This window comes from Anser brachyrhynchus (genome assembly GCF_964034855.1).
Source record: "Anser brachyrhynchus genome assembly, chromosome: 4".
Taxonomy (NCBI): domain Eukaryota; kingdom Metazoa; phylum Chordata; class Aves; order Anseriformes; family Anatidae; genus Anser; species Anser brachyrhynchus.
Window position 1 is genome coordinate 50,655,867 of NC_137698.1, and position 17,469 is coordinate 50,673,335.

The window sequence follows — 17,469 nt, forward strand, 5'->3', positions numbered from 1 at the left end:
TTCTCACAACACACGTATACATAAACCTGATGGGCAGCCCAGTCTCAGCAAGGGTCAGCTCAGGGTGCCCCAACTCATTTCGAAATATCACTGACCTGACCTACAACGTGATGGAGGGCTACCCATTTTCTGGTGTAAGAGCTCATAGCAATAGCAGGAATATATTTCGTTTGCATGGTGCCCAATATATTTTACTTGCGTGATGCTGACTTGCTACTTCTTGAACCTCCTGAGCCTCCTTTGGCTTTTCACGGATTTCATGGGATCTCTGGGAAAAAAACAAGAGAAACTTGGTTTCTGCAAGCAGCAGGGGTTCATTTCCAAGGAACCCACACTCATCCCCCAGCTTGTGCACAGGTGGACTATGTTTGGAGGGACCCCAACCTCTGCTGGGGGCACGGAGGGGGTCTGGGCTTTGCTGGTGGATAGGCGGGGCTTAATTTTGGCTGGGCGTGGTTTATCGAGAGCGGGCGGGGCGTGCGGGCTGAGCCCGCCCCCGGGGGCAAGAGGGGCGGCGCGGCGCGGCGGGGTCCCGCATCCCGGTGCGGTGCAGCTCGGTGCAGCTCGGCTCGGCACGGCTCTGCTCGGCTCGGCTCGGCTCGGCACGGCTCGGCTCGGCCGGGATGGAGCTGGGGACGGCGCTGGTGCTGGCGGTGCTGCTGTGCACGGCTCCCGGTAAGCCATCGGAGGAGGGGGGGGTCCCGGGGAGGAGCCGTCCTCAGCCCCGCAACCTGCCGGGGATGCCGGCGGCTGCGGCGCGGGGATGTGCGGGGCGAGGGGGGAGGCTGCCGGCTCGGCATCGCCTCCTCGCCACCCATCGTGGCCCGCCGAGGGTTGGGGGTCCCTCCCCGTGCTGCCCGCAGGTGATGCTCGGGCTGGGGGCGGCAGTGGGGGGCAGCCCGGCGGGGGGCAGCGCCCCCGGGCCAGGGGGTTTTGCTTCGGAGGTAAGGGGGCAGCGGGATCGGGGTGAAGGAAAGAGCCCCTGGGTGCGTGGGAGCTTCAGTTCCTGGCCAAATGCTTAAAAAAAAAAAAAGGTTTCTTCACGGAATTCATTGATCGGTGGCCTCGAGGAGTGTAAGCGTGCTCGATTTATTATAAGAAAAGCTGGTAATCCCTTTCCCCAGGGAGTGAGATCATCAGATGAAGGTTCACTTTATTTCAATGTCCCACATCCTCTTGTTAGACCTTGAAGTTGGCAACGCAAGAAAACAGGAACTCCACCCTGGCTGGCTGAATTGTCGTGCTCTGCAGCTAGCTCCTGACCATCTGCCTGGGCTTCCTGTTATGACAGAGTTTCTGAACTTTCTGGGATATGTGAAAAGTCATTATTTACCCTTCCCTGTTAAGTAGGTGATGGGAAAGTGTCTGCTCAAAGCATACTGCCTAAAAACTTGTATATGATGCTGTTCTGGTTGCGTTAGCATTTACTTTTGCCATTGCATTGATCTGAGGTTTTTTTATACCTGTTTTTGCAGGTTTGTTTATTTCTCTGGATCAGCCAAGTCTCAGCATCCAAAAAGATGTCCTCACCATAACAGCGAATGATACTCTAAATATTACTTGCAGGTAAGGGCGAATCTGTCCAGTGTAATTTTGGTAGGGGTGATTTATGTAGTGAATTTCTGTACAGAATTGGAGGTGATTCTGTCTCTCCCCCATCATTGCTCCTGATCCACCCCCCTCCCTTGTTGCCCCTCATGTAGCTTTTCCCTGGCATATTTTTGGACCATGGCATATAAAATGCTTCAGAGTACGCTTAGTATGACACAGGATGGAGATGGGTGCTGTGTGACTTAGATTCATCATAACTTTGTTCTCAGGTAGCTTCCTCATAGATATTTACAATAGGTCTGCTGACATGAATTTATCCTGCATGTTCTGATGCTCCATGGGATGGGATGAAGGCAGTTCTTCTCCAGAGACCTTAGGAGATAGCAGGGCTGGTGTTCACAGCTTGGCATTGGTACCGATGCTCGTGATGTGCTCACGCTCCCCTAACATTTGCTTTTCCAGCGGCCAGAGAGCTCTGTACTGGTCCTGGCCAAACAACCAGAGCAGTGCCGAGAAGCGCATCTCCGTGACGGACTGCAGCGATGGCCCCTACTGCAAGACTCTTACTCTCCTCAGAGTCATTGGCAATGACACAGGGGACTACAGGTGTCTTTACAGGGACAGCCAGGCAGCCACAACCATTTACGTCTATGTTCAAGGTAAGTGCTTACGCAGTTCTCACATGGCTGTTCCCCTAGCCTCACAAGAAAAAAGGGGTATTGAATATCTCAAAACACTTCTGACATTATCATTTCCTAATCCTCGAATTTCTAGTCCTATGAAACTCTTGCTTTTCTTATTTTTGCGTTGAGCAAGTACATGCCAGCATGCCAGTTATCAACAGGAAATTCTGTGTACGTGTAATTTGAAATTGACCCCCCATATACAGTGCTTGGTCTGCATTCTCCTCCATCCAGAACTTAACAAATGCATCTCTGCTGCGCTCCATCCTCATGAAGCTGAGCTATCACTGACCTCAGCAAGAGTTTCATATCAGAGGGACTATGTAGATTGTATTTTCAGTATAACAGATCCCTTTTACAGCTTGCACTACCTGATACTGTTAAAGAAAAAAGAACCACACATAAGCTTCCATGCATGCACTGACTGTAACAGTAAGATTTGTCTAGGTTTCAAAAGCCAAGTTTTCACACTCAGGCTGATGGGAATGCTGTTGTGTGTACCAGCCACTGCAATACCTTCTCTTTAAGAAGGCACGTTCAGACACTGAGGCATCTACCTGATTCCTGTTGTCTGGTCCACCCTGTCTCATTTTTCTTGCAACTTACTATTTTTTAAAATAGGATGCAATTATATGCATGGGTTAGCTTGTTTTATAAGCTTGCAAATTTACATTTTTTTGACTGACTTTGGAAAGGATGCTGCCATCGGGGGAGCCAGTGTAGCATGTCACTGCTTTTAACTGGTATTTCCTGTAATACTTACGCAAGAAAAGTCGCAGTAGGGTAAATCAGATTTGTGTCGGCACAAAGACTGCGGTGGCAGGAAGCTATTCTCCAAAGTGTGTACTGCTGCTGATAAATGTTTTGAAAATAATGGTGTTGTAAATCTGTCAAAATATGTCCTCCCTTTTTAGTCTCATCATTCCAGTGTTTTACCAAATAAAAAAGAGTAAAACTGATTTGAGATGAAATAAATAGGGAAAGAAAAAAATTGGAGGAAGTTTCCTTCATGACCACAGAACAAATAATGTCCATTTACCAACTGAATATTCTTCTAGATTACCGATCTCCGTTTGTGACTTCAGTTAGCGATCAGCTTGGCATTGTATACATCACTAAGAATAAAACCGTGGTCGTACCGTGCCTTGGAACCGTATCAAATCTCAATGTCTCTCTACACGCGGTAAGGAAAAAGCCCATTATTTTAAGAGTTAGTTGAAATCACTGTGACATAAATACATTGCTTGAAGTTTAAACGTGTTTCTTGAAAACTACTTTCCCTCCTTGGGAGTTTTGCAGCCTGTGGTTAGGAGGTGAGTGCTGTAACCTTACTCATCTGTGGCACCTGTGCTCTGAGAGTGCAGTGGTTGCCTAAAAAAGGAGGATTGCCTGAGCTAAGATGTCAAAACAAGGATCCTGCCATTATGGGGAATGTTGCGCTTGAAAATATGGGGTTGTTGGATTTTGAAATCTGACTGTGTATTTTATCACTATTTCAAACAGAAATATCCAGAAAAGATATTTGTTCCTGATGGTAAATCAATTTCGTGGGATAATAAAAAAGGCTTCACTATACCCAGTCATCTAATCAACTACGCAGGCATGGTCTTCTGTGAAGCCAAAATAGACAATGAAAGCTACCAGTCTGTCATATACATAGTTGCGGTTGTAGGTAAGCCAGTGTTTTTTTCTCTATAACCAATGTTATTTTCCTTGCTACAGCATGCTGAACCAATTACATTTGGTTGGACTGTAGGTTATTCAATACTGACAATGCAGCTAATGCAAGATGTATGTTGTGATATATATTACTTTTCTGTTAAATGCAATGTATTGTGTTCTTTCTAGTTCATCACTGGGACAAGTGCTTCTATTTTTAGTTTAACATAAGTTGACAGGAATTTTTTTTTTCCCAACAATGCAAGCCTTTTTTTCTAAAATCACTCCCTTCCCTACTTTATTTGCTTGTTCAGGATCCAAGTCATTATCGAAGGGAGCTAGAGGCAGCCATCCATCAGCAGCAGATGGAAAAGAATTGCTGTGAGAGCATACCAAAGGAATGGGGGACCTGAAGGTCACACTAGGAATTAGGTTGTCTTGTCTCCCTTCAGACCTGTGTCTTCACCCTGAAGGGAATTTATGCTTTACTGGTATATTTTGTCAGTGGTTCATCAAAACCCAGAAATGCCAGCTCCTGAGCTGCAGTGCCATGATGGGGAGCTGGGTTTGTCTCCGTGTTGTTAGGACATGGCACGTACTTGTTGAATTTCTCCTGTGTATGTCCTGTCGTGACACTGTCTGACGTGGCTCTCACGTCACATGTGGGAAATGTTTGGGAGAGGCTTGCCCTTCCTTCCAGGCTCCTTCGCACGCCAGTCATCATGCTGTGCTAGGGTGTCACGGTGCTTCTTCATAGCTGTGGTTTTAGTGGGAGTTTCAGTGAATTCACTTGGGAAAGTCAGTGCTGGGTGCTGTACCTCAATATTTTGTGTGTGCCTTTTTCTTCCTCCAGGATACCGGATTTACGACCTGACGATGAACCCACACTACCAGGTGGAGCTGGCAGTAGGAGAAAAACTGGTTCTCAACTGTACCGTAAGGACGGAGCTGAATGTGGGGATTGACTTTAAATGGGACTACCCTTCTATCAAGGTAAAACCATAGTAACTGAAAGATGCCAACATCACAGCACAATTTGGTTTAGTTACGGTGTCGCTCCCCTCTTTGTAATGCTGACAAGGCAGCTGATAATACACTCAGAAATTGCTGCTATATACAGGTGTTCAAAGGATGGCAGGAAGAATAACAGTAAAACTCCCCAACACCTGTCTCTTTTCTATTACAGGAAAAGCGTGCAACCATAAGAGATTTAAAAACCACTGCAGGAGAAATAAAGAAGTTTGTAAGCACTCTGACCATCGACAGTGTGAACTTAAGTGACAAAGGTCGATACACCTGTGCAGCATCCAGTGGCCGTATGAACATGAAGAACAGCAGCTACTTCATTATCCATGGTATGGCACCTTCCACTTCAGTTCTGTTGGTTGTCACAGCTTTTGGATGGATAACTGGGATGTAGGAGGCATTTCAGTGATGAATCAAATGACAGAAATGAACCAAAATTCAGCTATAGTACCTCTCTTGCACCCACTAGTCTGTTCTTGAGTAGGGTTATTTTTATACTACAAGCTTATCTAATGATAACTTTTTAAAGAAAAGTTACTGAAATACGTAAAATCCTATGGGAAAATGGGCAGTAAAATTGACTGAAGTAAACCTCCTGTCCTCTTCTGTGATGATCTTGAGGAGGGCTGAATTAGCAAAGATGACGTTGCGTAAGGGGTGCCTGTTCTCACACCAGGTGAACATAAGTGAGGTCCTGGTGGCCTTGCGGGGCAAGGGTCTGGGTCAGCATGAATGAAGCTGGGCAAATAAAACTTTTGGCTTTTACATTATGAGTAGCTGAGTTAAATCAAGTTCTGGTCATACGGAAATGATGCAAAGGAAACAACTTTGACTAACTGCAGAGATAAGTACGAGGCCACATCCTACAGCGTTTTCTCAAGCCTGTCTTGGGCACAGCCCCAGTGGCTCCACTGGTTTTCTTCTAGAAAAAAATTGTCAGCATGAGAACGGCCCGTTTTTTATCACTGAGTCAGACAAAGGGTTTTATATTTTTAAGGATGCTGTTTTCCTCTGGTCTAATTTCAGAAGCTAGAAAATTATATACATATATATAGATATATGTATACATACATATGTGTGTGTGTATGTGTATTCTAACATTCAAAATTATTATGTAGAACAGTGTTCAAGATACACTCATTTTTTTTCCTGGGTTCTTTCTATTTCTCTTCAGGAGCCAAAACTAGATCATTTCCTATAATAAGTGTACCAGATATCACATCAATACCATCCTAAATCTTAGCCAAAAGGCTAGTTGCTGTCTTAGCCTGCATGCAAATTTAAAACAAGCAGGGTAAATCATTTCAAAGTGTTCTGTGACTGCTGAGGTTTGAGTACATATGTTCAGCCTCATCTCAAATATATAACTATGATATTGTAGTTTTGAATACTTTTTTTTTTTTTCCTGGAATGAGTCAGTCAAGACAGTTTTATGATATATGAAAATAGAAGTATTGGAAAGGATGAAAAGGGGATGCTCTGCAGCTGGGCGGTCCTCAGAATTCCTTCTTTGGCCATAAAGTCATCGTGGCTCAGGAGAGCACCAGGTCTGACTGACGGCGTGCTGCCTTGAGAACTGAGGCTGGTCTCTGCTTTCCCAAGCTCCCTGGCAGGGAACTGCTTGGATTTTCTTTGCGAGGGAAAGGACTGGGTTTTCATGGTGGGTCAGGCTCTCCAGAGCCCAGGTTGGAACTGACTGTGCTTTACCAGTGCCATCCTGTCACTGTCCTCTGTTGGTCATCTGCAGTTAGATGCTAAGCCAAATGGAGACCACTAATGCTTTTGTTCCCATAGAAAGACCATTGCATTTATTTTTTGCAGAAAGTCCTTTTATTCATCTGGAGAAAATGGAGAATGTGGTTGAGACGAGGTTAGGCGATACAGTCAAAATTCCTGTGAAGTTTAAAGGATATCCTCCACCAGAGGCAAAATGGTAAGAATTGGGACACAATGTGTTTGAAAAACTGAGCTATTCTTCGTCGAGGTATATCAATAAAGTATTCAGAGCGTTGTTTGTTTTTTTTCTGTAGGTACAAAAATGGAAAAGCCATCAATGCAAATCATACGGTTAAGCTTGGCTACACATTAGTAATCACTGAAGCAACTGAGAAGGATGCTGGGAATTATACTGTTGTCCTTACAAACCCTACTAACAAAATGCAGAAGAGGCATACGTTCACCCTGCTTGTGAATGGTAAGTGACGTGCAAGGGCAACTCTCCTCCACATGTAGATGCCGTGTATTGCCATTCTTAGGATTTGATTTCACGTCAGAGCTATGAAGATATGGATGGGCTGGGGGCTTGGAGGAGAGCACTTATACCCCAGCCCTGGGGATGTAGAGCTGGCCCGCCTCTCTTGGCTCCTTGCTCCAGGATGTACCACAGGAGAGGCTGCAGGCCCCTGTTGTTGTTGTGATCGTGCTTGGTCTGTGGTTTTTTTTTTGTTTGTTTTCTGTATGTTATTTCTTTGCCTCTGTGTCCTGTTCCTTTCCTGCCCTCCTTGCTCTCCGGTGCCGGCCGTGCTGCTGGAGTCCTCCCCCACCCTGCTCCATCCTGGCCCTGGTCTGCCTCGCCCATCCTTCCTGCCCCGTGCTGGCTGTCCCGCATCTTCTGTCCTGCCCCACACAGCCCTCGTCCTCCTCCTCCTCCTCTTCCTCCCAGCTTCCCAGGAAGCAGCCTATCTCCTGTGCTTTGAAAACAGTAGGTCTTGGAAAGGGCAGTGAGGGTAAATGCTGGGGCATAACATACATTAAATGGCTGGGGATGGTGACGGGACCTCAAGAGCTACATTTTAAACCTGGGGGTAATGAAGGGAGATTTTGCTGGAGATATTAAGCATTGCATCTTGAGGTCCTGATCCTGAAGGTGTTGGGCAGGTTCACCTCTTCCCAATATATTCTTGTCCCTTGGAGGTACTTTGCATTGCACTCAAATGTCCCCAGCTTCTCCAGGGATGAAGTGACACAGGGCACATGTGCACTGTGCTGTTGGGGAGCCTCAGGGGGTGTAACAGCCTGTTCTATCCTCCAGTGCCCCCCCAGATCGGTGAGAACGCGCTGATGGCCCCCGTTGACTCCTACAAGTACGGCTCGACGCAGGTGCTCACCTGCACTGTCTACGCTGTCCCACCACCCGCCGTTGTCCTGTGGTACTGGCAGCTGGAGGAGGAATGCACTTTTAGCCCCCAGTAAGTGACAATGGCAGGGCTGGGAGGTCACCATGATGATATATGGCTGGGTGGAGAGCGGTGGACGCTAAAGGGTTCAGCCCCAGGGTTTGGTTTTGCTCCCGTTTGAGTCAAGGCTGAACTTTTGCTGATGGCGACTGTAGGCTCCAAGTGACATCATGAGGTAGAACATGGCCAAAATTAGCCCCGTGACCAATGAAGAAGATTGTTGTGCTTGATAGGCAGCCAGGCTCTGATGAGGTAGTCATAGGCAGGGAGTCAGAGAGACAAGGGCCACCCACGGTGAGGAGCTGGCAGCCCGTGCTTGTTGCCTTCAAGCCTTCTTGAAGGGCACCTTGGCTCGTGCTGGGTTTCGAGCACAGCTATCTGTGTGCCCCTCTGTCAGATCCCCCATTGGGCTGCAGGCCTAAAACTCAATCCCAAACACAGGAAATTTGCTGTTTATGCTAATTGCAGATCTTTGTGTTTTGTTGTTCTTTTTTTTTTTTTTTCCTTACGCTCAAGTGCTGAGTGTGACGGTGCTCTTTATCTGTGTGAAAGTGTCTCTCAGAGGAAGCGCTCTGATTGATGTTGGGGAATGATAGAGAGAGTGCTTGACTGAGATTCACGCAGCTTCCCTTATCTGGGCCTGCCATAAGCCCAGATTTCCTTTTTAAAAAAAAACAGGCAAGAAAAAAAAAAGCATTCTTCTTTCCTGTTGTTGTTTTCAAAACGATTTCCACTAGTTTCTTCCTTTGGTGCCTGGTTGTTTCCTACACAATGGCTACTGTCCTCAATAAATTCTTGTAGGGAGTTCAGTGATTTCTATGTCTCTCTGTCTTCCTTTGAACTAAATTAACTTGAATCATCCATTTTTGAATGGAGGTTTGTTCCCAGAATAGCTGCTTCCCTCCAAGCATCCTGATTGAGCTGACACAGGCAGATTAATTAGGAAATTCACCTTTCAGCTTGGAGGTTTCTTATTTTACAGAGCACAAAGGTCTCAGAAGGTTATAGGGTGCAATTTAATAGAAATGTTTCAAAAATCTTACTTTTTCTTCCCAGAAGGAAGGCTGTGGTCATCTGATTTACAGATCAATATCTGCATATTATAAAGAGAACACTAAACAGCTCTCTTTAAGGACTAATATTCTCCAAAAGGCAATAATATGGGCTGATATGTCTCTTCTTATCTCTCAGAAAAGTTCGCTCGGGAGCCAATCCATATGCATGCAGAAAGTGGAAAGTGATCTCGGAGAGAAAGGGAGGGAATCAGGTTGAGATCAAACACCGAGTCGTTACTATTGCTGGGAAAACAAAGGTGAGCACATTTTCTTTTCTGTTGGTTGGGAATGTTTAGTCCTGTTCAGCAGTCCACATGTCAGTAGTATATCAAGAGAGTCGAGAGTATTTGCCTAAGAAACCTGTGGATCTGCTCTCACTTGGTCTTGTAAGCTCCTGCAGAAGCTAATAGGCAGAGATGGACACTTAGCCCCTTAGACATCTACCCAAAGCAACTCTTCAGTGAGGAACTTAGCTTGCTTACATTTCAGTGCTTACCTCTTCGGGGCTTGAAGTTAGTTGAGTTTAGTAAGGAGAAGCTGGGGAAACTGAAGAGCAGAAAAAGTTGTAGGTGTAGTATTTATTGACACATACACCAGAGCCTGCTTTTTGTTGTTTTATTTTGTCTATTTGTTACACACCTAAGAGAAAAAACGTGAATGTCATGAAAGGACTGTACCCACTGTGCTTTGGATTTGTGCTGTGGAGGGATTTTCAGTTGTGCAGATACTTGCAGAGCACTTTGCTGACCTGCTGTGGTGGTCAGGCTCGCATAGGTACTTCAGCACTGATGTGGTATGAAACTACTTGATTGTTCTTTTGCAGACTGTGAGCACCCTTGTGATTCAAGCAGCAAACGTATCTGCTTTGTATAGATGCATGGCTACAAACAGAGCTGGGTCAAGCGAGAGAGTTATCTCCTTTCATGTGACCAGTAAGTATACCTTTTAGAGAAGTCATGCTAAATTAGTGTTATTTTGTCTGCTTCACTATTTAGAGGTGCTTCGACACTATTGTCTGATTCCTGTCCTCTACAAAATCCTTTAATCCTTTAGGCTTATTGAAGGTTTTCCTAAGGCAGTCTTTAAAGTCACCAACTAACTTCAGCCAAGGGACTGGTTCTGCTGGCATCAGTGGAGTGGCAGTCCCATGAAACTGGTGCAAAATGGGCATTAATATTCTGAGAGTGATTGCTGTCGGCCTTTTGCAGTCATTTAAAAGAGCTAGCGAGAAATTATGGTAGTTTGACAAAATGATTGTAGATGCAGTATGAAAGCTAAGAGTAGCATTTTCATAACTGGTGGCAAAGAGCTTCTGTCTTCTTGAAAATCAGTCCCTGTAGTCACTTGAAATATTATTTTAATCCACGGCAAAAAAGAAACTATATGGTAATACTAAGAATTGGTTGCCAGAAATTTCTGTAGGAAGAACTATATTCATTATACAGGCCTTTCTTTGATCCATATAAATGTACTACTTTGAATGAGATTGTACTCTTTGCATAAGTGATTAATTGATTTGCCAGTGTTTTGTTTCCTCATTTAAAACTAGACAAGATGAGGATAAGGCTATGTTTGTAAAGTGGCTTTGTCAAGTTAATGTTGGCAACAAAATATACAACCTAATAGGAATTTATTTTGTTTTTAAACTTTCAGGGGGTCTTGAAATTAATCTCCAGCCTCGGGGTCAACTGACAGAGAAGGATAACATGTCTTTACAGTGCACAGCAGATAAATTCACCTTCGAGAAACTATCGTGGTACAAACTCAGTGCTCATGCTTCGCAGACACCCTTTGGTGGGCTGCCCATGCCTGTCTGCAAGAACCTCGATGCCCTTCAGAAGCTGAATGCGACCGTTTCAAACACCAATGGTGAAAATGTCACCTTAGAGCTCATCCTCCGTAACATCTCCCTCCAGGATGGAGGGGACTATGTGTGCATCGCTCAGGACAAAAAGGCCAAAACGCAGCACTGCCTGGTGAAGCACCTCACTGTTCAAGGTATCGATCTCTTACCGTGACCTGAAATGGGTGGCTGCGTAAGCAAACAGCTGCAGTAGTGTCAGATTTTGGCATCTTCCTGCCTTGCATGTACTGTCTGATGGTGTGCTCAATTTGTTAAATAGATTTAGACCACTTGTAAACAAAGGGCATGTTAGCTGAGCATGATAATGTTTGCTGAATGCTGGTCTGGGTATGGCCAGACAGCAGGGACTTACTGTTCCGTCTGCACCAGTGCGGAAGCATTGACCATGCTGCTGTGCTGTGCTAGGAGATGAGTTTGGCTTTTTGCACAAATAACGGCATGTATTTAGCTCAATAACTTCTCAGTTTTACTTTTCAAAACACTTTTTTTTCCCCTCCAGCTGTAAATGCATGTGTATATTTACGGCATTAGTGCTACTGCATTGTGCCATTGAATCGTGGGTTGGAAGTAATTCAAGTGCAAGCAATACAAGCTGGTAATCAATTAGCTTTTCACACAAATAATGACGACTTTGTTTGAGAGCCTAGATGTCTAGGCTTGTTAGGCAGCTGTGGTGCTGATTCATTAAAATACCTGCACATCTTCATGGGTTGTCCTGAATGAATGTCTGATAGACAGCCGCTATCAGACTTCTCATAATGAACCTGTAAATAGAAGTGGGAGGGAAGCAATTTCTCACCTATTCCCTCTTCCCTCAGCAGCCTGAGAAGTTACAAATTAAATGGTCTAATTCAGATTACATCAACGCTGTTAAAATTTTCTTGGCTATTATGATTTTCTCATGTCATGTGGAAGATTAACCATGATCTCAACATGCAAGCTGCAGATATTGTTTTTAATAATTCGAGACTTCATTACTGGGCCAAATGAGTAGTGCATCTTCAAGTGCTATTACTGCAAAAACAGATGCTTTCTTTAATCATCAGTGGTTTTACCTTGTTTTCATACCAACAGAGCCCATGGCACCCACACTTGTAGGAAATCTGGAAAATCAAACAACAAACATTGGTGAAACCATAGAAGTGTCATGCACAGCGAATGGCATTCCTCCTCCAAACATCATGTGGTTTAAAAATAATGAAACACTTGTTGAAGATTCAGGTGAGGGATCGATATTGTGTTATGAATTTTCTACCACGTAAGGACTTCCTTTCGTAGGGCTCACTTTGGATTTTCATCTCAAAAAGTTTCATTTTTAATTTTTCATATGAACTGGCATAAAAATAGCAGAACTAAGAATAATGATTTTTTTTTCTCCTAGGTATCGTTTTGAAAGATGGAAACAAAACATTAACTATACGTAGAGTGAGGAAAGAAGATGGAGGTCTATACACCTGTCTTGCCTGCAATGTCCTTGGATGCACAAAAGCAGTGGCATTTTTTGCAGTGGAAGGTTAGTGTCAGCTTATTTCCAGGTTGTGAATGCAGTTGCTGGGATCACCAAAATAAGAAGAACAGAGTGAAGACTTTGTGCACTCTGTTGTGACCGCCATTCAGTTTCAATGATAGGAACATGTAGTGGTTTGGGATAAGGGAACTCCAGGCTTTGTCCACCAAGCTCTAAACGTGTTTGTGAGACTCATCTCTCATTTGTTCCAATCTGACTATGGCACGATAAAATGCAGTCCTCAATAGCAAATGAAAAACCCTAACAAGAAGATAGTCTGCAGTCTGAGTAACTGGAACTGTGAGGAACTTGCCACCAAGAGCTAGGACTTTGCAATTAGAAACCCTGAACTAAAAGCTCCTTTTCTTTTATACAAGCGTGTTTACAAAAACTGGTCGCTGAATCCTTCACAGGTCTCTGTCTTATAAGTCAGGATGATAGTTCATTCTATTACATTAAGGTAATTAAATCAGTATCCTGATATTCTCATAGCTCCTGTTAGGATATTAAGATGTTGGGCAACAGCGTATATGTGGGGTGGAACTTATCTGCAGATGACATTAATCTAGCTTTCAGCTGAGGTGGTAAATTTGGTTAGGAATGATCTACCGGTCTGTAAAGTTGGAAATCTGTGTATGACATACTGTTTCTCTTCAAGAAATGTACAGTGCAGCTCATTGGGGTCATGCAATGGGGTGTGCAGGAAAATCTGTGTGGTGCAAGGGGCGAAAATACAGGAATATGTTGTGGGGAATGGGAGCCGAGGAAGAGAGCTGCTCCTGCACATTATTAGTGTTGTTATAAGCCCTTATTTTCATGTGTTGTTGTAAAACCATGTTTTTTCATGCCTCAGCTGAAGCATGTAAAGAGACAAGAAAGAGATTGTTCTTTGGCTCATTCCCAGCACTTTATTTCCTACATATATTTTTCTAGTTCTGGAGAAAGAATCTTTCATTTTTGGTATTCTGAAACAATGATTTATTCGTAAAATGAGAGATTTTACTTTTTATTGGCTGCCAAAGGTCCAGATACTGTCCATGGAACAAAACTGGTGCTAAGAAATTGTGTGGCATGTAAAACCACAAAGAAGTAAGCATATTCCAACATAAAAAACAAGCTTTTTTTTTTTGTTTTGCTTTTGTTTCCTTGCCCTATGTTGCACTTTTAAAACAAACCTTCAGAACAAGGACCTCCATTCTGTGATATAATGAATGAACAAAACCAATAGCTTCCAACTATCACTCAGATATTAATTTATTTCTTCCCAGGCGCTGAAGAGAAAACAAATCTGGAGCTCATTATCCTTGTTGGCACTGCAGTGATTGCCATGTTCTTCTGGTTGCTTCTTGTAATCATCCTCCGGACCGTTAAGCGGGTAATGAAAAAATTCTCGTACTGTCCTATCAGCACTGGTCTTGCATGACAAATGAAGGCTGACTTGAGTCCTTTTGTGTTGTTTCTTTCCATTGTTCTTAAATCAACAGACACATTTTTTCTCTGCATGCCATAACATTCTTGCCTGGAACTGTGGGCACAGAAATTTGTTTTTAATTGAACAGGCCTCCACAAGAGAAAAAAAAAAAGTTTCAACTGTTTTTGTTTATTAAAAAAAAAAGTGCAAGTAATTAACGATGATCACACTCACAATGACATCGCGTAGGGGAATGGTAGCCAGGGATTTCTGGGAAACAATAGAACACTACAAAGTGAGAAACTGTCATTTTGCACATCTCCAGCAAGAAAACTGTGCAACTACAACTAATGCCATTTTCCAGGCCAATGGAGGGGACATGAAGACTGGCTACTTGTCAATCATCATGGATCCCGATGAAGTCCCCATAGACGAGCACTGCGAACGGCTCCCGTATGATGCCAGCAAGTGGGAGTTTCCCAGAGACCGGCTGAAGCTAGGTGCGTCTTCCCTGCGTGAGCCATGTAATGATTCTAAAGCCTGCTCTGCACCAGGAGGTGTTTCTTGGTGCTGGGGCTGCTCTGATGCAGGACCTCTTAGATGGGCTTTGGGGTCATGTAGGATATAATGCAGCCTTTCCCCATGATTAACTCTCTGTTAATTTCTGATATATAAATTCAGTTTACAGTTGCTGTTTATTCTGCATCTTTTGATCACTGTGCCAGGCAAATAAATCAGAGTCTGTTCATCTTCTCACTTCAAGGTAAACCTCTCGGGCGTGGAGCTTTTGGCCAGGTCATAGAAGCTGATGCCTTTGGGATTGACAAAACCGCTACCTGCAGAACTGTGGCGGTCAAAATGCTTAAAGGTAAAAAAAGATGGTTAAAACTTCACCTTGAATGCTCAATATATGGATATTGCCAATCCCACAACCAGTAGATAGAAAAACGAACAAAAGACAATCAAAACATTTGTACCAACAACACATAAGAATTTAGCTTAACAGTTGGTGTAAAGGTACATACCTTTACCTTATCAATAATTGCAGTAATGCCACTGTGGTTTTGTAGCCGTTGCTTTATAGATTTACCCATGTTCAGAAGATAAACTTGCACTTGCAAGCAGTTTGCACATGTCCATATTTGCTGGATAAGATAACTGGTAAGATAACTCTCTGTAGGGCTGAAACAATGGGTCTTAGACATGCTCCAAAATAAGTAGTAGTTTTGAGCAGCTTTCTCCTCACTTAAAATCACATTATACTGCCTCATATTTGCCAAGGAGAGTTCAAAGCAGTGGTTCTCAGAAACCTACAAAGAAGACTTAGGTGGGACAGCAAAATAGGGCTCCCTGTGGCCAGGGGCTGTACCCCATTGGTGAAAAGCTGGGTGGCAAAAGCTGGGGGATTTCTGACAGTACAGTGTGAGCAGTCGCACAGCACAGGAACTGTTCATAACACTGGTTGTTGTATACTGCCAAGACTCATTGCAGACTCATAGCAATGGGATGGGTGTGCAGTTATGACAATAAAAATTAAAAAATCTTGTCCCTCCAGCTTGCCGGTGCTCAGGCAGCCTGTGGAGAGCTCCCTCTTCCACACCTCACTCCTCACTGCTTCAGTTCTTTCCTCCTACCCTTCTGTCCCTGGAGGATGGAGACACCAGCCACATCTCCAAAGATTTTGGTGAAGCTACAGGGTCAGTCACATTTGACCCTGACCCTATCTCCCCAAGTCTATGAACCCATTGGACCCTAGTGTGGACCCCAGCAGAGGCTATGGGACAATGCTTCTTGTTGTCAGAGTGGGCTGGCTTGGAGGGTCAAATGGCAGAGTACAAGCTGATCAAAAGGTCTGTAGGAAAAAAGATTGCTTGTGTCCCTGTTCTGATGTGCTGCCCTTGGCAAACTTTGTTTAAAAACAGAGCAAAACCACCCTTGTAATACACATGTCTGGCTTTCATTGGTGTCCTGCAGCATAGCTGATGCGGGCTACCAATCAAAAAGACTTCTCACTAGATGAGCTAGAAAAATAATGGAAGAGAAGACAGGAGAGGGGAAAACCTTTCTATCTGTGATGCTCCTGACCTGTGTTGCTTTATCTCTGCAGAGGGTGCAACCCACAGTGAGCACAGAGCGCTGATGTCAGAGCTGAAGATCCTCATTCATATTGGCCATCATCTCAATGTTGTCAATTTACTTGGAGCCTGCACAAAGCCAGGAGGTGAGTAACTTTTCAGCAGGTGGGAAGGTACTAATGAAAACCCCATTTCTGCCATTTCTGATGCCTAGAAAGTTGAGTTTCAAAACTGAGTGTTGGTAACTGATAACAGTGAGCAGGTCCAGAGGTAGGATAAGAGCTCAGAAGCCCTGTGTACTACATCCAACTCCACCCTTTATTCACCATTGTAAACCCTTGAACACCCTTGTTCTGTCACTTTGCTTATCAGTACCTCAAATTCACTTCTCTAGTAGACACCTCACATGTAACGGTCTTTGGGTCTGAGTCTAGTAGGGGATGTCACAAGTTGGTCTTATTCTTGTCACCAGCTACAGCGCAACTTCCCTCTTTGACTTTGCATGGGGTGTGGGTGCCTCTGTGTGTGTGTAGGAGGGGAGATTGCAATTTGGAGTCCAGCTCTGGGTGGATGAACCTTTTTGACTTTATAATTCGGGACAGATGTTTCATTTAACAAATCCAGCACTGAACGCTAATTTGGAAGAAATACAGTGTAAAGTAACTCAGTAATAATTTTTCAGGGAAACTGACTTGTTGGCTTACTGTGGGATCAGAATTTAATTAGTAAAGTTCCATGACAGAAGTGCAGGAGTTGAATGAAACATAATCCATAAATATTTCTTTCTTTGTTTATTCAATAATAAAATAGACATGGCCAATATCTGGAACCTAGGATGGAAATTTATCATTGTAATATATGCCTATATGAAGCAATTTGAGCACGAAATACCACATTTTGATTGTACGTTAAGGCATCGATGTTTGAAGCTGAGATTCCTGATTTGAGTTGTTAGGACTTAAGCTGCCTAGACAAAAATGCATGGATGTGTGTGTACTGTATTGCAGATGAGTGGTTAATTGTACTAAAGTTCATTAAGTTGCATGTTACATCCTTACAAAGTCACTTAGCATAGGCAATTACTGGCACTTTAGTTAGAAACACACAAATAACATTTTCACATATGACATTAGGTCTATGATTTTGAAAAGCATGTGCTTTCTTTTCCTATCTTTTCCAACAGAAGAGGAATCAATATTTTTTATTACCAGTATATCTTAAATCTCTGAAGAAGTAGTAGGATGATTTTTGGAATGCATGTTTTTCTAACCACAGATCATGCCACAAGATAAGGTGAGGTATAAATGATCTTTCTAAGTAAGTGCTTCGTGTGTTATGCAGGCCCACTCATGGTGATTGTGGAATATTGCAAATTTGGAAATCTGTCAGCCTACCTACGGAGCAAGAGGAGTGAATTTGTCCCATACAAGGTACAGGAGTCAAGACTAACAGTATAACGGTT

The 17,469-nt window shown here is 43.7% G+C and overlaps 1 protein-coding gene across 1 annotated transcript in view; it reads left to right on the top strand.

The window, feature by feature from the left end:
* The first annotated feature begins 501 nt into the window (after positions 1 to 501).
* The window catches only part of KDR (kinase insert domain receptor), a 28,066-nt gene continuing 11,098 nt past the window's right edge, over positions 502 to 17,469 (top strand). The window contains exons 1-20 of the mRNA XM_080588930.1: positions 502 to 675; positions 1,476 to 1,566; positions 2,014 to 2,210; positions 3,293 to 3,417; positions 3,738 to 3,906; positions 4,747 to 4,886; positions 5,080 to 5,248; positions 6,741 to 6,852; positions 6,950 to 7,113; positions 7,951 to 8,107; positions 9,287 to 9,407; positions 9,974 to 10,082; positions 10,804 to 11,148; positions 12,089 to 12,235; positions 12,396 to 12,527; positions 13,790 to 13,896; positions 14,297 to 14,432; positions 14,696 to 14,800; positions 16,040 to 16,153; positions 17,349 to 17,437. Of these exons, the coding sequence (XP_080445056.1) occupies positions 624 to 675; positions 1,476 to 1,566; positions 2,014 to 2,210; positions 3,293 to 3,417; positions 3,738 to 3,906; positions 4,747 to 4,886; positions 5,080 to 5,248; positions 6,741 to 6,852; positions 6,950 to 7,113; positions 7,951 to 8,107; positions 9,287 to 9,407; positions 9,974 to 10,082; positions 10,804 to 11,148; positions 12,089 to 12,235; positions 12,396 to 12,527; positions 13,790 to 13,896; positions 14,297 to 14,432; positions 14,696 to 14,800; positions 16,040 to 16,153; positions 17,349 to 17,437 (2,781 nt within the window). The 5' untranslated portion in view covers positions 502 to 623. The remainder of the gene's footprint in view (positions 676 to 1,475; positions 1,567 to 2,013; positions 2,211 to 3,292; positions 3,418 to 3,737; positions 3,907 to 4,746; positions 4,887 to 5,079; positions 5,249 to 6,740; positions 6,853 to 6,949; positions 7,114 to 7,950; positions 8,108 to 9,286; positions 9,408 to 9,973; positions 10,083 to 10,803; positions 11,149 to 12,088; positions 12,236 to 12,395; positions 12,528 to 13,789; positions 13,897 to 14,296; positions 14,433 to 14,695; positions 14,801 to 16,039; positions 16,154 to 17,348; positions 17,438 to 17,469) is intronic.